The 23,447-nt window shown below is 50.5% G+C and overlaps 1 protein-coding gene across 4 annotated transcripts in view; it reads right to left on the reverse strand.

The window, feature by feature from the left end:
- Nucleotides 1–1,573: 1,573 nt before the first annotated feature.
- NFATC2 (nuclear factor of activated T cells 2) overlaps nucleotides 1,574–23,447 on the reverse strand; it is a 145,067-nt gene continuing 123,193 nt past the window's right edge. The window contains exons 10-11 of one of the 4 annotated variants that reach the window (XM_077873591.1): nucleotides 12,991–13,078; nucleotides 1,574–5,678 (exon numbers count right to left, since the gene is read on the reverse strand). In XM_077873591.1, coding sequence (XP_077729717.1) covers nucleotides 13,035–13,078 — 44 coding nt within the window. In that variant the 3' untranslated portion in view covers nucleotides 1,574–5,678; nucleotides 12,991–13,034. Of the gene's footprint in view, nucleotides 6,144–12,990; nucleotides 13,079–23,447 lie in introns of all 4 variants that reach the window. The other 3 variants (XM_077873590.1, XM_077873592.1, XM_077873589.1) reach the window with 3 other exon arrangements.

A 23,447-nucleotide genomic window follows, 5' to 3' on the forward strand; every position in this document is an offset into this window, starting at 1 on the left:
AGTTTCCCTTTTGTTTCAGGACTTGAAAATTGGATAAGCTTTAGCAATTTTTGGCTTTAGCAATTTCTTGTGAAAAGCTGACCTATTGTCAGAGCTCTGAATGCTGCCTTCCTGGTATTAGGAAGACAAAGTCCAACTTTAGGTGAATCTTAAATTTGCCAGGCACTGGGATATTTTATCAGTGGCTAATTATTGTTAACAGTATTAACAATGCCTATGATGCAGGGACTATTCATATCCTCATTTTACATCTAGGAAAACTGAGGCACAGGTTGACTGGCGTTTTCCAAGTGTGACTCAGATATAAATACAGAACACAGATTTATTTTTTAAATGGCTGTATGGTTTTATCCATGTCCTCTGCCTGAGATGACGGGGTTTCTATTCAGGAAAAGCAGTATAAAGTTTTCAGGAAGTTAGTTCATTTAAAGACAGCCGGTGAACCCAGCTACAGCAGAAGCTCTAAGAGGGCAGAAGTACCCATAGAGTATGTGGGCCTGGGAAAACTGTTTTTATGGGGATCCTGTCTACATAAGCAATTTGGGGACTTTCTCCAATCACTGTTTCAGCACCATTATGGTGACCCAATTTCACATGATCCCACAAAAAAAATTCAACTCTTCTACCAGGAGGTCATCTAGAAACCAGGTGGCCCCATAGGTGTGGATTTTAGAGCTCTCTGGGGTATCTGGTTGACCTTGTGCTCTGAAGAGAAGAGATGGGAACCAGCTGGTTCTGGCCACTAGAGGGGATCTAGCTTCCAGTAGCCAGAACCCATGCAGGGTCCTGCATGTGCTTGGGACACCCCACCATATGGTACTGCTGCTTCCAGGTACTGGAAGGGGGACTTGGAAAGTCTACGAAAGCACCCCAAAGGAGGGCCATGGCGTGGTAGGGTGGTCATGAAGCACAGCACCTGGGGCAGGGATCCTGCTTCCCTGGGGCTTAAAGGTAGTGCTGACCAGGGGATGAAGTTTGAACAATATTAAGACTTACATAGTGATTATTTTCAAACCTCTGATAACAAAAGGGCCCTAGGAAGAAAAGCTGTTGTAAGGGAGAAGTCAGCTGGAAAGTTCTTGTATTTACAATATCTAATTATGCTTGTGGGTTTGGTAAGAGAGACTTTTTTTTTAATTGTGTAAAATGTTTAAGCAAATAACTGCTTTTCCTTTCAAGTGACCAGCTCAGCCTGACTGGCTGTGAAAGCTCTGAAAGCCTCGGTGAGCTGGCCCAAGGTGGACATGATCAGTCATCTTTACCTAGATGCTACTTCTAAACAGGAATAGAGACAGAGTGTAGCAGAGCTGCAATGGGGGGAGCTGGGAGAGAAATGGGCGAAGCCAGGATGACCTCGTGGCTCTGTGGCTTTGGGCAAGTGGCTTCTGCACCCCAGCGTTAGATGTAAAATGGATCGCGTCTACCTCCTGGGGCTGAGCAGAGGATTGAACATATTCCGAGAATGTGCACGCGCACGCACACGCACACACACACACAATTTCCTTGAACTCAAAACATAAAGGGTAAATTTGAACAGCCTCTCTAGAGAAGAAAAGATACACCAAAGCAGCTGTTGCTTTCAACTGTTTTATTGCTAAACTATCATGATACAAGCCGTATAAAAATACTTTACATATAGCAAAAATAAACTACATTAAACTGGAGATTAAAAACATTTTGCATAGGAATGTGATGTATTCAAACTTCTTTAACAGTCAAGATTTCGAAAATCCTAAGCCTTCTAGCACCACCCCGTTGGAGAGCATTCTTTGTATTTGTTAGAGAACTAATTAGGGCGTTGTCAACATTTCTCCCCTCTAAGGGCTGTAGAGGCAATGGGAGTAAGGAAGGTTCTTTAACAAGATGCTCAGGATGCTAAGCTTGTTCTAACCAAAGCCTCTGTCTGCTCGAGCCAATCGCAATGCTGAAGGCACCTGCTCTGCTGGAAACAGTGGCCTTTGCATCCAAACCCTGAACCAGGCAGGCGTTTGGTCTGCTAACAGCCGCATCAAGGCAGAGTGTTAAATGATTTTTTTCCAGCACCCAGCACCCCATCTCCTTTTCAGAGGGGCTTGCTTTAGGGACCATCTCTAGTTTACCAATCACAGAAACGTTTGTTTTTAAACAAACTGAGTTAAGATGGTGATGGTGGTTGTAACTCCAGGTACTCCTGAAAGCTGAGGGTAATTGATGTTTGCAGTCCCGGTTCTGTGTGATCCTTCTGTAGCTGGAATGCAGGAAAACACTTGCATTGGCTGCTTTGGCTCCATGAGATTTATTGCCCAAGCTCCAGGCTTGGGAGATGGGAGGTTAGGATGTGTTGGGTGGTACCTGCTAAAGGGTTATCCCTCCAAAAAAAATGAGTGCAGGAAAGTGTAGCCCAGCTTATCAAGAGTGTCACAACCCCCATGCCTCTTGTAAACATGAACAAAAACTGTTAGCCGGACCTCTGACAGTCTTTCAATTCTGGACAATAGAAAGCACTTGGAAAGTGTTTGACATGAAAATAAACACATTCAGCCCTCCCTTTAGTTCAGAGTGACAAGTAGAACACATCAGCTTCCAATCTAAATGTGACAGCTCCCACACTGGCCAAGGCTGGCTTCCTGAGACCGACGTCTTGGCTACTGGATGTAAACAAGAAAGGCCACATCAGTGCTTCCCAGTTTCTAGAAGGAATCAATCTGATTCATCTAGGGTGTGTCTATGCTGGAAAACTCTGCAGGTCCTTTAGATAATGCGTATGGGGGTTACCTACCAGGATTTGGTCAGCTCTGTAAACATGAGCCTGCCCTTAGGGTTCTGTGAACATTTTCCAGAATCCCATCACAACACAGGCAGTTTTGTTTTTAAATCAAAATCACCTCCTGGACTACTGCTTTGGGGGAATCTCAACACTTCACAATTCTCCTCCGTGACCAGAGGAAGGCTCAGAGCTGAAGTCCGTGTCCTCTCAAGCAACAATTAGAAGGTTCCTTCTTCTACAAAGCCATCCCTTACTCCAGAGACACTTTCTTCTACGACTCAGGTGACTCGACAGACTCGGAGGTGGGTTTTTGTGTTTTGCTTTGGTTTGTTTTTGCTTTTTGTTTTTTGTTGTTTTTCTTTTTTTTTTTTTTTCTTTTTTTTTTTGCTAGAATGAATTACAAAATTTCAAGAATACATCATTTCCCTTAGGGGAAAGAAATCATCAATGTATGTAAAAAGTAACACTTGAAAAAGATTTCAACCATTTATAAATATTTTCTGATTCCAACAGGGGGTGTTGTGTGATATTTTCAGGACAGATAAAAAGCATAAAAATACAGATAAGAAAATAAAATTTAATAACCTACTAATTTGGATTGCTCTTATATATTATCAAGCAGCAATATTTTTGTACAATACAGGAAGACTTGCAAACTTTGGAAATATACTACATTCAGCAACACGGTAGATTCCTGTTGGCAGTGCTACATATTTACATTACCTTGGATGTAGCAAGTGCAAACCTCGACCTGAGATCCTTCTATCACGTGCAACACACACATCTTTACCACTTAGACATCCTTATTTTCTCCTTCTCTTAGAGGATCTTATTGCCTCTTCCCAGACTGAAAAATATTTCATGAGCAATTCCTCTTGGCAAAACTTCCTCCTGGCAATTGTTACCGACCCAACTTTCTTGATAGCTGTCGGCTCCTGATACACATTCTCTTACCTGTTTAGGTCTCAAACTAATGCTTTGGTTTCTCTTTCCTTTGTTATTCGGTAGAGTTGTTTATGAAAGTGCTTCCTCTACTATCCAGCTAGGAGGTCTTAGAAAAAGCTTGTGTGTACATTAGACACACACACGTACATATGTGGGTGGATCCGTACAAGTGTCTGAACTAGGCGGGAGGCCCTGTTCACCGACAGGAGACTGATGGAAAACACGTTAGCCCTTGTTCGGCCCATCCACGTACGATGAAGCAGAGCAAGTTTGCTACAATAGCAGGAAGGCACTTGGGTAGAACATTCAGATAACCAAGGAAAGGCCAAGTTCCCTCATGTGCAAAAAAAAAAAAAAAAAAGTTCCTAGCCAGGTCAAGTGAGACCAGATCACTCACCAAACACTTAAACTCTTCCCCAGGAAAGTCAATATTGCTGGAGAGAGAATGCTTTAGGTAAAGCTGCTGGTATAAGGAGTCTTTTTATTAGGAAGAATTTCACATCCCACAAGCTCTGCAATGACAAGTTCTTACTGGCATTTTGTATGGAAGAGGATTTTGCCAAACTTTGTGCTTGAAGAGAGGTCCCCAGCTGTTGGGGGAAAATAAAAGCTAGGTCTTGATTGAAAGGTCACAGCCGGGGGTGTCCGGTCCTCTCTCTGGAGCACCAGGCCCACCACTGGGCCGTAGTCACCGAGCCTCAGGCTCCTGGTCAAGCTATGAGCAAGGTTTAACCTCTATGTCACCTTGACAAGAAAGCCAGGACCTGGAAAACCCACAGCGAGCCCTTAACGGCCACGATTCTCTTCCTGAGCTCCTACCTGGCAGATTTGCAGACTGAGAAATCCCTAAGTGGAGCCTTCCGAAGAGAGCCAGGAATATTTACATTCTGTGCTGATTTACTGGGGAAGAAACCGAATGGCGGAAAAGGAATCCCTGGCTTGTCCCAGGGTGCCCACAATAAATGCAAACAGGAACACCTCTGTGTGATGAGAACCGCCCCTGCGGGCAACTTTTGAGAGTTTTGTGTGTTTGCAAAAACTGCACCAAAGGAGGAAGACTCTTGAGGACTCGGTGTATGCAGGGGAGACAAGTGGGGAGAAGATCCCCATATGACCAGTCTGGGCAGAGCTCCTTCCAAGTGAGGGATGCACGTGGGCTGATTCTCTTCGATGCAGAAGCAGCAGCTAATGCAGACAGGTCTTGGGGCGGGGGCGCTTTAAAAGGGTGCAGGTTAAAAAAAAAAAATAACCAATGAACTTTGGGGCTAAAGCCTGAGCTTGTTGTCTCACTTTAAGTCTAGGCCAGAGAGAGGGAATCCAGCCCTTGTCGTGGGGGAACCCACTCAGAGAAACACTTAGGCCGGCCAGTTGCCTCATTTCACACTTCACAAAAAAATACCTGTGCTGTTTAATTTTTTCTTTCTTTTTTTCTTTTGCTTGCTGTAGCTCTTCTACGATTCCTTCTCAACATTCAACGCACACGCTGGAGATTCTCCTTCACTAGTTTATGGAAAAGCAGTCTGGCCGCTAGGAAGAAGGCAAGCGAGACTTAGCAGAAAGCCACTGGGTTGCAGGGCTGCGGAAGACGGGCGCTCGCTCCAGGGCCCGGGGTCCCTGCTTCCAGTCCCCACGGCTGGCTGCAGGGGTGACGGGCAGCTGGCCCCGAGAGCTCCTCCTCCAGCCACCCGTGGCCAGCTTTTTGCAGCGGAGACCAACATAAAAGCGTGGACACATGTCATAACTTAACGCTGAGTTTGAACAGGTAATGTCGTGGGGGGCCAGAGCGTTTTTGCTTCAGGAGAAAACCAAAAAATAAGGCTGGAGCCGTGGCCCGACCGCGGCCTGGGAGAGGCAGTCAGTCCCTAAGGGTGACAGTCCAGCTGCTGTTTTGCTTCGGCCTGGAAGCCAGGCTCTCGGGTCACGTTCCTTTGGTGGCTCTGTGTGAAAACTCCTTTCCTTCAAAAGGTACAGGAGCTGTATCTGTGACCTGGAAAAATGAAGGCAGGGCTGGGGTTTAATCACGGGGCCCAGGTCTTCCATTCCCCCACCCCAGCCCGCGCCCCCAGCTCCGCTCTCGCCGTCCTCAGGGCCGCTCCAGCGCGCTGTCTTGTTCAGAATGTGGTTTTGGTCAGCAGGCACTTAAGGTTTGGACGGGACACCATGAAAGTCAACCGAGATGCTCTCTGGGATTTAAGACACAAATCAAAAGGCAGAGTGTTCTCTCTGGTGTGGACACCGAGAGGTGGCGAGCTCCTGAATCGAGTCAGCTTTCTGCCACAACCGTGTCCCGCGGGTGGCCTCCGGGCCGGGAGATGTAACAGGAAAGGAAACAGAGGTGAGGGCAGTGGAAGGCTCCAGGGGGTCAGATACGGAAGGTGTCTTGCTAATGGCATCTTCTACGTCTGATTTCTGGCGGGAGGTCCTGAAAACTCCTTCCTGATAATTTCATTAACTACAAGAGAAAAGAGAAAGAGAAAGGGAGAGAGAGAGAGAGAAGGGGCGAGTGAGCGGGCGCCAACAACACGGATCAGATTAGCTTTCTAGAACCTAACAGCAATGGGGCTGTTTTGTAAAATGCGCTTAGGTTCGGATAAAACCTCTGGACGATTCTTAACATGAGACATGCCTTCCTCTGCTCTTTTTTTCCCCCCTGGATGATAATACTTGTGCTACCGGCGTTAGTGAAGGTAACTTTTACAAATCCTGGCAGAAATAGAGCTGGGCCAGAGGGCGGGTTCTCAGGATGTTCGGTCTCTCTGCCGACCACCCCTATTGTAGCATCCAGAAAATACCTACTACGTGACGAAACCATAGTTGACCCACAAAGCAGGCGACCTTTTAGAAAAGCAGCTAGGAATTCCACTAAGGCTAGCCATCAGGGTAGACCATCCCTCTCGGCACAAGCAGGAATGCCCCCCCTCCACTGGGGAAGGGCCTCCCAGGGGTCTGGAAAATTCGGCCACCCCCTCCCGCAGAAGGACTGTGTGATGCCTAGCAGGGAACCAGGGGATGGTGGGATGCCCACCCCTGGCATCAAGAAGCTGGTTCTCTCTTCCCATCTTGGTCCCTCGTCCAGGGCCCTGGTCCCTGTAGACAAGGCAGCAAAGGTCTGAGAAGGTGGAGCTGGGACACAGGCTTCCTTTGATGTTCTTGGTAAAAAGTGGCTCTCGGTGGCAGCCCAGACCCAAGGGAGAGGTGTGTGCCTGCCCTGAGGGGTGTATCCACCGCCGTGTGGGCCGCGGGGCAGCTGACTGGTCCCAGGGGCAGGAGAGGAGAGGAGGGAGGTCCCTCTTGGCTTCCAGGGAAGGTCACCCAGGGTCCCCTGCAGCCCTTCCCCGCCTCCTCCTCCAGGCTGTTTCATCTTCATCTTGCTTTTCCGTCTCAAATGGTGGAGACTTGCTCCTACTCTCCCCAAGTTCGAGCTGAGCCCTCCTAGGGCCCTCCTAGGGCCAGGCTGCCTTCCCCAGAAGACCGCTGCGTGGACCAGTCTGCCAGCCCTGACGTGGGAGGAGTGTGGACGTCCACTGCCTTAGAGCCACCAGAGGCACGTCTGACCTTTGGACCCCCGCTCCCGGGCAGCGGGACTTTACCTCTCTGTGCTTCATGCTCTCCCTTTTACAGAGGACGAGACCAGCAGCGTGTCCCGATTAGTCCCGTTAGGCGTTGAGGCCCACACAAGCTCCTGGGTCCTGCCTGGTAAGCGCCGGTAGCTGCGATCTTACTAGCCCCGGGCTGTGGGAACGCGTGCCTGGTGCCAGTGGGTTTTATTTTGTGCTAGAGACTGGGCGACCACCGCTCTCTGCTCTTCAGAGACAAGGTGGGTGTTTGGGTCCTGCAGCCAGATAGCTCCAGGCTTTGAACCCCATCTCTACTGCCGCCTCGTTTGCTAAACCTTGCCTCAGTCTCCCTGTCTGCAAATCGTTTATAAAAGTCACCTCCCTTCTAGGGCTGTGGAGGAGCTTAGATAAGCTCTTGCAAGTGATGAAAATAGTAGCGTGCCTCGTGTATGGCACGTGTTGGTAGCGTGGTGTGCGCTAGACACACGTATTGGATGGGTAGCGGTGTGTGTGAATGTGTACATCAGAACAGCAAACTGTGGATCTATTGGGAGTGACTCAGAAGATGAATTCAGATTGAGCGAACCAACATTAATTGGGCACTTACTGTATACCAGGCACCAGCTTAGCTGCCTCCCAGGAGCCCTCAAGCAGGAACCCAAGGAAGACTGGCCACCCCCATAGGCCCACCCTTCTGTGACCCCTGCCGGGGCCTGGTAAGCAGGGAGGCAGGAGTGAAAGCAGAGTGCCAGGGCGGAGGTGGGGTCAGCACAGCTTCATGCAAAGCTTTTCAAAGCCCGGATTCTGAAGGGCTTCCTGTTTTCTCAATCTAGGAAACCAGGGGAGTCGATCCTTAATGGAAATGTTCCATAGCCTCGGCTTTCTAAAAATATCTGGGAGGCAGCGAGGCTGGCACTGTGGCCCTCACTAAAGGGTCGTTTCCCTTCTCAGAAGGCAGGGGCCGGGGTGGGATGGAAGGCAGGAGATGCATCAAGGAGGCAGGAGTGGCTTTCCCCCTGCTTTCTGGGAGCTACTTTCAGGTAGAAAAGCTAATAGCTGCGTCTGGAAAAACTCTGGACACCATGTGCTTAGCCCTTCGTGGGGGTGTGGGGAGGCAGCTGTGTTCTCAGGTCCCGAAGGGAGGCCTGCTCAAACCCCACAGAAACCTCTCTCTGGGTAGAGGAACCTTCTCTTGCTCAAACCTCAGAGCTCGCTCTCCTGGCTGCGAATAAGGAGAAAGTTCTGTAGCAGAAGTGCCAGCTGGGTGGCAGCAAGGGCAGCGCAGCCCCGTCTGTCTGGGAGCTGAGAGGGTCTCTGCTCCACCGCTTCCTCCAGAGCCAGGTGTCCTGCTCAGGAGGTGTCCCTTCACAGCCAAGGGTATTGGGGGAAGGAAGAAGAGTGAGCGAGGCCACCCTGCTCTTTGAAGCAGTTCCCTGGCGCCCACCATGAAACCCCTCCCGTGGTCCTTCCCCAGCTTCTGTCCTCATGGGGAAGGGGGCTCCTGGCTGCCCTGTAGCAGCTCATTCTCAGGCCCTGGCCTCACTCCCTCGCTCCGGGCCCCACCTGCAATCTGGTGCCAGCTCCCTTCCCCCCTCAGCTCCTGCCACTGCTCTGCCACGTGGGCTCCCACCTGCACCCCCTAGGCCTCTGTCCTGGCTGCCCACCCCACCCCTGGCCCCCAAGGCCTTTCTCCTCACTCCTCCATTCAGGGCTCTGCTCCCTCTCCTCCAGGAAGGCCGCCCAGGCTCCGCAGTGCACGCCCCTAGCCCCCCTCGGTGGCACTCTCCCCTCCATCTTCTCCATTCATAGGTTCCTGCAATTCACCAGCTGGGGTTTTGTTCAAGTTCTTGTTGAACAAAAGGGCTTCAGGGCATAGGAAGTGCTTGCTGACACTGAACCCCTTTCTGCGCTTCCCTTTTCTCGTTAAGCAGCCTCAGGTCATACTGACCCATTGTGGGCTTGGTCCTCAGCTCTGACTGAGGTCTGAGTGCTGGATTCTGTGTCAGCCCTCTACGTTTCATTCATTCAGTAAATGTTTTGAGCATCCGTCCTATGCCAATCTCTATCTTTCCTCCCCCCTCTTCTCAAACTGGGCCACATGCATTTCTCCAAATAGTCCCTCTCCTTGTCCCAACCCTAACTTCCCTTCTGCCCCTGTTCCAAAGCCACCTTTTCATGGAAGCCACCTCCCACTTCTACCCTTGGGCCAGCCCTCCCTCCAAAAGCAAATCTTGAATTCTCAAAATGCTTTGCTCATGAACTCCTGGGCCAGGTTAGTTACCTACATCCCCTGCACACAGCAGGTACCTAATGCATGCATCTCAGCTCCCCCATGGGGATCCCATACTATCAGCCTAGGTCATTTGGTCTGGGGAAGCGGATTTTCCTCTGTCACCCAACTGACAAATGGGTTACCAGTCTATTACTTGTCTGGAGCCTTTTCTCTACAAGAGAATGTAAGCCATTCATATTTTTTGAAGGTTAGCTATGCATCAGGCACTGTAATAAATGCTAGGTTTTTCTTACACCATACCTAGTAATATAATCCTTGTTTTATAGGTGGAGATAGGCAGTCACCAGCCAGGCAAGGTGATGGGATCAGGATTAGAACTCAGGACCCGTGCATCAACCTGAACACTGTGTGGCTACACAATTGACAAAGAGACTGGCTACTAAGTTCAGTAGTCATCATCTTTCCTCTGTGACCCTGGAGTCCTCAGTATTGTGTGTGTGTGTGTGTGTGTGTGTGTGTGTGTGAGAGAGAGAGGAAAAGGTAAGGGCAACCTGTAAGTGCACAGCAGAGGCCATGTGCTGAGTGGTTAAGGCGGTCACCAAGCATCACTTTCTCAGAACATGATTGAGGCCAATGGTGTTGACTCTACCACAAGCACCCCTGACCTCTTGTCACCCTTAGAGCGAGGCTTTGTGCTGAAAACACTGATGAACCTCAGGGTGATTTCTAAGCCTGACACCTAATGCTGAAACCAGGAAAGGAAAAAAAAAATGACAGATGTTAAGTATTTAAAATTATTCTTTTCTTATTTGATTTTTTGGAGTTTTAAAGAGAAAACTGTGTAACTATTCTAATAAATGGCTGTAGGCATAAAAAGAAAATACGAGGGATCCCCAAACTTTGTCTATAAAAGGCCAGATAAAAATATTTTCGGGGCTGGTGGCTAGATGGCCCTTTACTCAACTGCTCAGCTCTGCTGTTCTGGTGTGAAAGCAGCCACAGACGGCATGTGAGCAAATGGCCAGGGCTGTGTGCCAATAAAACTTTACCACCACAGGCCAGGGGGCTAGATTTGAACAGACCAATTACCAACTGGCCCGAGACTTCGTGTACCAACCCCTAGTATATACCAATGGCAGAGAAGAACAGGAAAGGAGTGTTTTCTGCACCTACTGTTGGGGAGTAAAAACTGCAGAAGCCAATGCCACCTCCTAGCGTTGTTCATCCCACAATTCTAGGTGTTGATTTCCAAGAACTTGGGTTTCTGTTAGCATCCCACTCTGCCCTAGGGATTTTCTGATCCATGTGAAGGGATGCATGCTGACTTTCTCCTTTCAGCTGAGCTCGGAGGTTCTCAAACTTCACCATGCAGAAGAATGGCTGCTCGGGGTTGCATACAGAGAAAACCACACGGATATACGCTAGGTGTAACTGAAAGGTCTGGTGAGCGTCCTTTTGACTCTAGGCCGTTCCCCCTTAATTGCTGACTTTGGAACTTCATCCCCCGAGAAAGCAACAACAGGAAGGAGTGGAGAGACCCCATCCTGCTTCTCTCCCAAACCTCAAGCATGTTTTCTAAAATCCGGTTAGATCATGTGAGTGCCCACGAGAGTCTGGGGCCAGCCACAAAGGCCACAGCCAGAAAGACACTCCTCAAGCTTGGATGGGAACTGGGGAGGCTACATCCTCTAAGGCCAAAGAGGCTGAAGAGCCAGTATGGGTGCAGCCCCCCACCCCAATTCTCCTCCATCCCCTCCCACAGTGCTTTGCAAATTCACTCCCAAGACTCATGCTTGGGGCGAGAAGGCCGGATCAGAAAGCACAGAGAGTGTCCTCTGGGTCCTTCCACCTCTCGTCCCAGCTGCTTGTGGGAGAAGCTGCTCCAACAGCCAAGAGTGAGCACCAGGCCTGTTTTCCCCACTAGGCTGCAGAAAGGGGCTAAGCAGGAAAAAGTGGCCCTTGGCCTGGGGCCTTCTCCTGTGACTCGATATCAGAACTGAAATGATTCGTCCTCTGAGAACAGAACTTTAAGGCTCTGCTTTTGCTTCCTAAGTAACTTCCCAGCCATCTCTGCCTGTTTTGTGGGCACCTGGGAAACTCTAAAGAACTTTCCAGAGGGGCCAGACTTCAGAAGCTTGGTGTAAAAGACAAAACAAAACACAAAAACCTTGACAGGCCTACAGCTCCAAGCCGCGGATGAGGTCTGAGAGCTAGATGTTGGTAAATCCCCCTGGGGTCCTGAAGATCCCAGCCGGCTTGCCAAAATTCCCAGACCTCTGTAAGGTCAGAAGCATCATCAAGTGCTAATACCAGGGAGGGGAGAAGTCCGTTAAAAAGGCCCTTTAAGGGCTTTGGTTAAGTGCCTTATAGTCTGAATTTTTGTCACCCTGACTCCTGGATGTGAAGCCCCCAGGAGGGAGTCTGGCACCCGGCGTCCAGCAGATGTTCACCGACGGTGTCACTGTTGGAGAAGGTGCCAGGGCAACACCCCCTTCCCCACTGCCCCTTTCCTGCCGCTGCTGGAAAGAGCCCACCCTCTGGGAACCACGATTCCGGGGTGTCCACTCCCCTGCGTGTGCTGATGGTGAATATTTCTGTGCTTCCAGAGTGGGCCGCCAGTGTGCTGCCGCCGTGCTCTTCTGGGCCTGGCTTCGATGGAATGGGCCCGCTGTCTCTGACAAAGGGGCCATTCAAAAGCCACAGCCCAGCGAGCAGGGGAGATGTCAGGAGGCATGTAACCCAGGGATACCGCCGGCTGACTTCGGGGGACTGCTCGTCCCATGCTGGGCGCTGCGTGGGCTGATTCTAATCAGAACCTCAGAGCATCCAGTAACAGCAGTAGCATCTGAACAGCTGAGACACAGAAAGGTAAAGCAGCGGCCTCACGGCCCACGGGGAGCCTCCCTACCCCTGTGCTGGAAGGTCTGCATTAGCCACCAGGCTCCTCTCGACGCAGGCCCAGAAGCCAGAGTCAGCTGAGGTCGATCTAATGCCTGAGGCTGGCTCAGGGGCTCCGCTGAGCTCAAAGGGAAAACCAGCTCTACCCTGGATGGACCAAGCACTGTACCCTTTGAGGGTAGCTGCCCGGCTCTTTGGCTCTACCTGCCTTCTCTCGCTCCCCAGTGCAGAACGCCCCACCTTTGACAGTCTGTCTTAACTGGATACGCCAAACAAAGTGTACAGAACCAGAAAGGAGCTGGTCTGGTGCAGGAGCAGAACTTTCAAACGTAGGAACGTGACCTGGGAGAGGGGACGGGGCCTCTGGGAGAACATGCAAATTCCCAGAGCCTCCTCCCCACCTCCCCCCGCCCAACCCTGAGCTCTAGCCTCCCAGCCAGTCTCAGGGATGTCCCCCAGGGGTGTCCCCTCAGAGTGGTGGGGTCCAGCCCTTAAGAGCAGGAAGTGGTGTCTGTGAGGACGGGTGGAAAAGCTTTCTTCTACTACAAGTAATTCAAGTTAAGGAAACACACAGCTGGAAAACAAAAAGAGAAGCAGAAGATGTCAATTACCTTTCACTTTGATTTCTCGGATCAAAGATCACAGTCATTCTGTTTCATAATATGTTTTGTATCCAGCTAAGGTGTGTGTCTATCAGCTCTGAAAAAGATTTGCAAAACCATTTTTGAGAAGAAAAAAAAAAATCACCTTTGACCTCTATTACGCTTCCATCTCATGTTAATATCATCCATTTACTGAGTATCCCTTAGCCTCGGGGCCAGTCAGAACCCAGGACAGAATGTCACCCTCTGGGTGCCGTTGAAGCCCACATCCTGTATCACCTTAACAACTGTGCCAGAATTAACCCCAAACCAGTGGAATAGTCACTGAGAGGAGGGACTCTGTGCAAAGAAATGAGGGTCTCTGGGATCAAAGGGCATCAGTAAGGTTTTGGTGGGTTCTCTTTTTTTTTTTCCTATGCTAGACAAAACAGCCCTGCTGCCTGCCTGTCTGCCCTGGAGTTGCGAGTCAGGGCCAACTAAAGAGAAAAAATTTTAAGACGCTAGCTTCTGCAAAGAAAATGAGAATTTCATGAGAAATCTACTCAAATGTAATCCTCCTTCGGGCTTTTATATATGCTAAGTTTGGCCCCTGTCTCCTTCTTACAAGTGATATAACCTCAGTGTGCATGCAAACTCATAAGGCTGCACATTTTCTTCCTGTTTTTTTTTTTTTTTGGTTGACAATGAGAAAAAGTTACTATTTTTATAGCCGCAGCCCAGTCAGAGCACTGAAGGCCCCTAAAAAGAGTCCTGAACAATCTACATTACCATTCTGTTAGATCACTTTTTTCTCTTCAATTTTCAAGAGCAATACACTCCCCTGCGTAGCCGTCTATCATGTCTAGGTTTCCAAACCACTCGTTCTCTCGATCTCCTTTAAATGGCCCAAGTCCGTTTAAATGGCCAGGGTCTGTTTTGAGTGCCTGAAATTAATTTCCTGCAGGAAGTGCCTCAATTTTTACTAGGTGCAGCTTTATTAAGCATCAGTAGGTAAACCAGGATGCTCTTGAGGGAGAAGCTGGGACGCCCTGAAATGTCCCTTCAAGGCGGAGACCACCGAATCATGAGAGCTCGCCAGCACTGGTGCAGTTATAGGGCTTGAACGCCCTAGTGTTGGGCTCCAGGGGGTGGGCTGGGGCTGGTGCAGGACCAAGTACCCAGCTCCCCCCTGCTCCGCTGTAGTTGCGGTAAACACCGTTTGGACCGTGCATTGCAGGCGGTCTCCTGAAGGAGAAGGCCCCCTCCCCCCACGCCTGGGTGGCTGTGGCCCTACAGCAGCTTCCCCACTGTGCTTCCCTCTCTGGACTACACTGTGGCTTGTTCCACACCCACGAGCAGAAGGCACCGTCAGACCATTCACTCGGGGCCTTAAAATACCACCTGTATCCTGACCATGTTTTCAGCCCCAGACCTCACCCTTGGACTTCAGACGCAAACATCTAATTGCCCACCGGGCATCTCAAACTGAACAGGGCCAAGGTCGACCTCCCGATCCTCACTCCCGCTCCCACTGCTCACCCATCCCCAAACGGCAGCCCTGTACCACTTGTTCCCACCATAGGAAACCTACTGTCTTCCTCTGGTTGTTCGGGCCAATCTTGGTCACAGCCCACATCCCTCCAGATGCAAATGCTTCTGGATTTACCCTCAAAATACATCCGGAAACGAGCAGTCTCTACCACCTCCTGTCTCGATCACTGTCTTGGCCCCTCCCCCGTCTCCCTGACCCTGTGCTGGCCTCTGCCCAGCAGCAGGTGGACCTGTTGGTACCGAAGGCAGAGCAATTGGCTCAGTTGCTACTCCCAGAAAAACCTGCTCAAAGGTGCTGTCGGGGCCAGGAGGTGTTTGCTCTGTCCATCTACGCCCATTCAGGGAGCGCTTAGGAGGATCCGGTGCCAGCACAGGGCCAAGGTCCCGTGCTTGGAGCAGTGAGCCAAATCTAGGGGAAACCCCAGGAACGATGCCCCTAAGACCAGCCAGCCAGTACCCAAGAAGCCAGCCCTGCTCGGTCTCCACTCCCTACTCCTCGTCAAGAGTGTGCAGAGAATTTATAAAGCATCAAACTAACTGGCTTGTGTGCGGCCTTTTGAGGTACAGCTTCCTGTTTAGTCATGAAGTTTCGCTCTTTAATTGTCTGTTTCTTGGTGGAAGATGGAGGCAACAAGAGGAGAGGAAGGGCCTGTTTCCATACAACTTAGACCCCAAACTCTGCTCACGACCCAGCCACCCCCACCCCCTTGGCCTGCTCTCCTCTCCCACAGGCAGCTACACAGGGGCTGTATTAAACTCGCACGGCCATCTCTGGGGATTGGTAGTGGGATGCCCATTGCTCAGGTCAATCACTGAGGTGTAGAAAGGTGGGGCAACTTGGCCAGGACCAGCCCCCTGTGCTGGGCAGAGCTCGGTAAGGCCCTCGCTCCCCAGGCATTAATGCCAGGCTCCCTACAGTGGGAAGATGGTCAGGGGGTCCTGGGAGCTGCATTAAAATGCAGACTGGCATCTGGAGCCCTTGGAACAAAAGCACCCTGGCAGGGACATCCATGTTGGTCTCGGGGCCTCTCGCTGAGCCCCAGGGTGGGGAAAAGAACACCTCCCTGGCAAGGCTGCTGTGTGGATTAAATAAGAGGTTCTGTTTGACTTATTGGCAAGTATTTATAAACTCCGCAATATAGTCTCCTAAAGAAGAGAACGGGGAGAGGATGTGAAAGGAGATGGAGACCTGGCCTAACCATCTTCTCCAGTAACCAAGAACATGATTCTATTTTCTTATGTGGTTCAAGAGGAAGTAGGTTCCTTTGAACAGTATGACTGCTCTGGCCAGTTGTAATATGGAGGGAGACAGCGAGAGAGTAGGCCATTGTTCCGAGTTACCTGGGTAACATCCACAAACCCTCCCAGAGCCGAGGAGTGGGGCCTCTGGTCCTAGAATCATTGCCCCAGTTTGTGGTCTTTTATGAAGGCCACAGCTGAAGACCTACACAGTGATGTTGCATTTTTACAACACTAGGCACAAATCGGTGAACCATTCCACTGGTGCTGTGGATTAGATGGTCATTGAGGCTAAGGGTCAGAAGTGCTTCACTGATTCAACAACACTAATAACTATCACACGAGCACATGATATCAACAGATAAAGTGCAAAAGCACAGACCCAAGAATCTGTCGCCTTGGCAAATCATATAATTAGCATCCAGTCTCATGAAAGCCCATGCATGCATCTCTGAGGTGGAATTAGATGGGAAGTCCTGTGTGCATCTGTCATGGAGCCGGTAGGAATTAGAGACGGGTCCAAGGTGCATTCAGTTTGATGGTTCTACAATGAAAACACTGGTGTCCCTCCCAACCACTCACAACTACCACCATCCTACTCATTTTCTACTTTTCCCAGGGTTACGCATCCGCTTACAATCTAGAGAAAAACAGCTTGGACGTGCTCTGAGCTAAGCTGCCATACAAGGAAGGATTATCCAGCCATAGAAACTCAAACCTGAGCCAGGTTTGCCCCTGCTGCCCAGTCCTTTTCTCCAATTCAGCAGAATTTCTTCTGATTTCATGCAGCTACATTGCACCTCCCCTGGCGAGCAACCACACGACTTCTAAGGTAGCAACCACAGGCAGGAAAGCATTCTAAACAAACCACGGCTTGCTTCCTTGTCCTTCTGCCATTTCATCATGGCCTTGACCCCAAACCTCTGCTGAGAGGCATCAGCCACAAAGCAAGCATTGCAAAATAAGTTGTTGCCAAAACAGAAGCAAAAGAAAAGCACTTGTTACTACATCCAGTTGAGATTTGGGAAAGAAACAGCGATCCAAACCCACAAATCAGCCTGTGACCGCAAATGAGATGATAAAATAAATACCTAATTGTTTGGGAAGCCATTTTTCTCTTTGGGGGTTGAAGGAATTAGCCAAAAACTTACGCTAAGACATCTGAGTGTATTTCTCCTTGCTTCCGTGTGAGCTATGGGATGGAGGTCGGGGGTCGGGGGTGGGTTAAACAGGTGGGAGCAGGAAGAGGCATCTCCCTCCTGGGCCCCTTTCCTCATGTCAGGGCCCCTTTCCCCATGGCCTCTCAGAGGTGGCCCAAAATCCCTGACCTGGTTCACAAGACCCTCTGCCTTCAAAAACCAGCATGGCCCTCGCTGCTTGGAAAGGACTCACTGAATATTTATTGACTCTTCCAGCTGTCTCCACCTCACTCTCCAGATTATTCTGTGTCCTCCCATCTCTGTCCTGACCAGCTCAGAGCACAATCTATCCCCAAGAGGGACACCCTTCCCTCACAAACACATGCATCCACACATCTCCAAAGCCCAACATAAGCCCATGACCTTTAAGGAGGCATCCCATCACTTCACACTCTCTTCCACCACACCTTCCCCCGTCTTGCACATTTTGTCTTAAATCCCCCATAAGATTTCAACCATGTCTGGCTCCCTCTCCCTTGGGTTACTGTAATACTTGATTGACCTAAAGACTGGGCCTCCTGAGGATGGAGGCCTGGCCCCAGGTTCACCTGACAAGCCCTCACTCTAGGGCCCAGCCCTGGGCAAGCCCACCTGCCTCGGGGAGGGAGAGGGCAAGTGTGTGGCTAAGAACCCTCTACCTTCCTGGTTCAGCCAAGGGCCTGTGGGGTAGGAGACAGCAAGATAAATGAGGGACACCCCCACACACACCCCGGGCCACCCAACCCACACATTCCAGGCTCAAGAAAGCGACTAGCTTCTAGCGAAGAAATTTTGCCAGGTCTGAGCAGGGACCAAACCTAGTCCTAAAGTTCTCTGAGATTCACAGGTCCGGCCCAGGCACTTACTGCCCTCAGCTCAAAGGCTGTCCAAGAGACTGGCAAGGACCCTGTGTGTGACATTATACCATGTGTCCCTAAGATACATGCAGACAGAGCCCCAACTCTTGGCTCATCCCCTCCATCAAGTCCAACCATGAACTGAACTGTGTCCCTCAAATGGCTCTGTTGAAGCCCTATACCCCTCAATGTGATGGTACCTGGAGATGGGGCCTATGGGGGTGACTGGAGTTGATGAGGTCGTCAGGGTGGGACCCCCATGATGGGATTCGTACCTTCATCCCAAGAGATAGCAGAGAGCTTATACACTCGCTCCCTCTGCCTTGTGCCAACACAGCAGGAGGGTGCCCATCTCAAGAGCGCTCTCACCAGAACCCAATGGTGCTGTCACCCTGACCTCGGACTTCCAGCCTCTAAAACAGGAAAATTAATGGCAGCCTGAGCTAAGATAGGCCTATAAGCACTATTCTGCAGAGCACCTTCCTCCCTGTATCTCCATTGAAGCTCACATGTCAGGCACCTGCAGAGAAGCAGCCAAGTGTAAGTGACTGTCCCAGGTCACAGGGCTGGTCCGTGGCAGGATGTGACCAAGGAACAGATGCTGCTGCTATGGCCCAGTGTTCCCACTACCACCACACCTTCACGCAGCCCGGCTCTGGATCCAGAAGGGCCCCCTCCTCGAGATATGCAGCAGGATGCCACTTCTCTGTCCACACCCCGCCTCAAATGCCACCTGGGTCCCCCGGCCCAGAGCCCCTTCTCCCCACTCTACCGTCCACTGATGTCACAAATGCAGCCTTTCTGTGTCTGGTAAGGCTGTATAAGTCTCTGAGGGTGGGGGCTGAGCTCCGTGGACATGGATGGGGGGCTGGCACCCCAGGGCGGACTGGGGGCCAGAATCGTGGGTCCAGATCCCCGCCTGACACACCCTGCCACAGACTGGAGGCCGGCCCCGGCACTCCCCGCACCTCCCCTGTAAAAGGCGGATGATGGCTGTTCCTGACCATCCCTGAGGGGATCGACGCATCAGCACGTAACAGGTGCTTCCAACAGCGTGTGGCACATACTGAGCTCCCTGCAGATGTCGAGGGAACGTGAGCCAATCATTTCACTCCCCGAGGCCCAGCTTCCTCATCCGCAAAATGGGAATAATAACACGTAACCCAGAAAAGTGCTGTGCTATGAATCCAGTTGGCACAGCGCAGTGCCACGCTAACAGCGTGTCTGCGCCGCTCCCCCTCTGCTTGCTTGTATGCATTTGCCCACCACACAGAGAGCGTTTGGTTAACAGACGGAACCGATTGGACAGCCACCCTCTTTCACCAAAGCACTTTCACCCTGGCAGCTATTTCTGCATCTTCAGAGTGGGTGGGTCTGAGGTCAGCCGTGCTCTCGGAGATGCGTTTTCACATCCTGCCGAGAGGGGCCCCTCTGGGGCCGGTGTGCTGGCTGTACTGGGCCTGCGACATGCAGAACAGCCCTCTGAGTCACCCACACTCTGCAAACCAGAGGGCTCCGGAAGCCAGCCCAAGCATCAGGCCCGCACAGCACCCAGCCACCCAGACATGTTACCAGCAAGACCTAGGAGCTTCCGAGAAAGATGCCACGCCGCAGCAAACTGTCCCCAGCTCTCAGGATGAGTAAACATGGCAGGACTGAGGCTCGGGTTCTGAGTCGGAAGCCAAGGTGCTAACTGGGAGGAGGGCATGTCATTGGCAGATGGGGAAGACAGGCCGGCTTGCAGCCAAGATGGGAATTCTTTTGCAATTATCACCTGGCAGCCAGAACCTGCTTCTTTGGATGCGATTCTGAGCAAAGACTGGTCCCTGGGATACCCCGACTTTCAACAGGGTTACACAGTGAAAGTCACTCGCATCTATTGGAGGGAAAATGTTGTTCACTCAAGTTAAGTGGGGGGAGTGAGATGTAAGAAGCAAAGAGTGGCCTGGCCCCCTGGGGACCACAATGTCAAGCATAGGGCACGTGTCTCAAGAGTGACACGGTGCTAGCACATCACAAGACTGGAAACAGAGTGAGGCCCAGGGCTCAGAGAGAGACGATGGCTTCCTCAGGTATGACGGGAGGCATCCAGCTTGTTCCTATTGACAAGATTCTCCAGCAAAAGAGGAAATTTTAAGCTCACATCCCACAAAGCCACCAGCAACCTGTGTTTCTAGACCTAATGGAACCCAGGCCTTCCCATGCTGTCGATCTGATTCTGGCTTCGGGTTCTGGTGGCCACCTGCAGGGCACATAAGGCACTCTTTCTCCAAAGAAAGCATAACTATCTTAGCCTCCATGGTCAGGGGCCTGATGGGGAAATCCAGGTGACCCCAGAGGGTGACGGGTGAGTGGCTGCCAGACTGGCAACTATCCACAGCAGGAGCCTGGGTGCTGGGGATACCCACTGGATTCCACTTTGATGGACTTTCTCCAGCTGGCACTAACCCACTCTTGGGACCTAGGGGTCTCCCTTGGCCCCGAGAAAGTCCACACCTTTAAGATCAAAGAGAATACATTCTCTGAGCCCCGCAGCCCACCTTCTTACACTCTAAACGCCGCAAGCATATACCCCAGGGCCTTTGTACTTGCTGTTCTCTCTCCCTAGGATGCTGTGTCCTTAGATATCTATAAGCTCTCTCATTGAGCTCTCTGCCCAACGTCTCCTCCTCTGGGATACTTCCCTCTCCTGAAACAGCAGGCCTCCGTGTTACCTACCACTCTCTCTTCCTGGCCCCCTTGCTTTGCCTTTTTTCACAGCACTTGGCTCTACTTGGTTCTATCGTTTAGACTGTGAGCCTGATGAGGGCAGGGCCCTTGAGCCATTCTGTTCATGCAGTATCCCCTGGAGTGACAATAAATAGCTATTGGGTGAATGAATGATTGAATAGAAGGAAAAGATGGATGAATAAACTCCGCTCTGAGTACTGGCAAACCCAGTGCTGACTTCACTGAGGCAAAAAACACAGACTAATATAATGCTTGTCCCTCAGAGCAGATCCCAGGAGAAGCAGTGACATGTCATGCTTTGTTGTCATAAGAGAGAAGCCAAGGCCTCTGAGCTTTGGGTCAGGCTGTCACCCACCTGGCTCCTTCTAACTAGTGAAATCCTGCCTCAAAAGTCTCATGGGGCCCATATCCCCCTCCAAGTACCAGGCGTGGACAGAGTAAGCCCGACAGTAAGCCGCAAATAGGGTCAAGACAAGGACATGGAATCTGGAACCTCAAATTTTTCTTTACCACTAAGTCTGACTTAAAGGGTGAAAAACTGTTTCTTCACCTGTGAACATCTCTATCCTGAGTTCATTTCTTTTTTTTTTTTAAAGATTATATTTATTTAGGGATTTCTGGGTGGCTCAGTGGGTTAAGCATCTGCCTTCAGCTAAGGTCATGATCTTAGGGTCCTGGAATCAAGCCCTGAGTCAGGCTCCCTGCTCGCAGGGAGTCTGCTTCTCCCTCTGTTGCTCCCCCCACTTATGTGCATGTGCTCTCTCTGTCAACTAAATAAATAAAATCTTTTTTAAAATGTCTTTTACAGATTTTATTTATTTAGTTGACAGAGAGAGAAAGCACAAGCGGGAGGTAGGGGTTAGGGGGAAGGGAGAGGGAGAAGCAGGCTCCCTGCTAAGCAGGGAGCCCGACTCGGGGCTTGATTTCAGGACCCTGGGATCACAACCTGAGCCAAAGGCAGACATTTAACTGACTGAGCCACCCAGGCGCCCCTTGAGCTTCTTTCTTTCTTTCTTTCTTTCTTTTTTTTTTAAGATTTTATTTATTTATTCATAAGAGACACAGAGAGAGAGAGAGACAGAGACAGAGAGAGAGAGGCAGAGACACAGGCAGAGGAAGAAGCAGGCTCCATGCAGGGAGCCCAATGTGGGACTCGATCCTGGGACTCCAGGATCACACCCTGGGCAAAAAGCAGGTGCTAAACCGCTGAACCACCCAGGTGTCCCCTTGAGCTTATTTCTTAAGCCAACTGGGACATGGCTAGAAACTGTCTGTGAAAAGACCTTTCCAAGAGGCAGGTTTTGAGTAGTGAATCCGCAGGAAACTAGAAACACTCAGGCATGAGAGGGTCAGCCTGTCCCACTAAAGCCCTCCGTCCTCCTGGCCCTGAGCACACATCCACTGAGGCCGCCAAGCTCTGAGTGGGGAGGCAGGTTGCAGGGCAGTCGTGAGTGAGCTCAAGAGGTGTACCCCAGCCCACATGGCAGGGTCGGTGGCCAGGAATGACGGCAAACCCTTGTGTGAGCTGGCTCTGTCTTTGCTCCTGTTACGAAGGAGGACTTTGAGCAGGTTCTAGAAAAACTCCACAGGAACTCAGTACTGAACAATATTTGTTTTTTTCCTGTTTGAGCCAGACATCCAGCGATCTGAAGTCGATGTAAAGATTCAACGCCATCCCGTGGAGTCTGGCAAACCGACTCTTCCGTGTCCACAGACACGCCAAAGCCCCCAGATAGCCAAGACACTTCTGGAGAACAACAAGCTGGCGACTGACCCTACCAGAAACCAAGACTATCTCCAGAGCTGCTATTATCAAGAACTGGGATCGGGGACAGACAAACTCATCTACGGAACAAAGTCGAGAGATCAAGAAGCAGCCCACGCTTACACAGAAATGATATTTATACCAGCGCCGGATTACAGGCCTGTGGGGAGAGGAGGGACTTCTCACCGGATGGTCTGGGCCCATGACTTATCCACATGGAAAACAATGAAATGAGAACCTTACCTTGTACTGGACACACAAACAGTTCCAGGTGGATTACAAACTTCAGTGTGAAAAGGAAGACTACAACATATTGGAACACAATATAGGAGAAGCTCTTTCAGGCATCAGGGTAGAAAAAGCTTTCCTAACCCAGACCTTCTGATGCTCTGGAGAAGCACCAGAATCACCTGGAGGGCTTGTAAAGAGCAGCTTGCCGGGCCCCACCCTGGTGTTTCTCATTTACCAGGTCTGGAATTTGCATTTCTCATAAGCTCCCAGTCCAATGACACATTTTTGGGTGAGCACCACCTTAAACTACGCTCAAGAAGTTCAAACCTTTCGGAAAATAAATTTACATTAGAAGTTTCTGTTCATCAAAAGGTATCATTTCACACATACCAGCTATGCAAAACCACTTACAAATCTCCCAGTACCAAACACTGGGAGGACGTGGTGCCATGCAATCACTTCTGTGCTGCTGGTGGGAGTATAAACGGGTACAACCACTCTGGAAGACAATTTGGTATTGTCTACTCAAGTGGCAGATGTGTACGCCCAAGTGGCCTAGTAATTCCACCTGGAGGCATAAGCCTACAGAAACTCCTGTTGTGTGTGTGCCAGGAAACAGAGAAGAATATTCCAGAAGGCACTGTCTATAATAAGTAAAGAGGAAAACCGTGGAAACGGCTGAATGTCTACTGGCAGGATGGATACAGGAGCTCGGCAACGGAATACGACACAGTAGAGAAAAGGAAAGCATTGCAGCTACTGAAACGACAATCTAGGAATCTCAATGTTGAGGGAAGAAGCAAGTTGCAGAGAACTTGCACAATGATTCCATTTCTGTGACCCTTCACCAGCGTGCAAAACTAAGTGTACTGTGTGGAGAATCAAACAAGTGGAAACATTATAAAGAAAAGGAAGTACCCAACACAGAACTGAGGA

The sequence above is a fragment of the Canis aureus genome, chromosome 26 (assembly GCF_053574225.1).
Source record: "Canis aureus isolate CA01 chromosome 26, VMU_Caureus_v.1.0, whole genome shotgun sequence".
In the NCBI taxonomy this organism is placed as follows: Eukaryota; Metazoa; Chordata; class Mammalia; order Carnivora; family Canidae; genus Canis; species Canis aureus.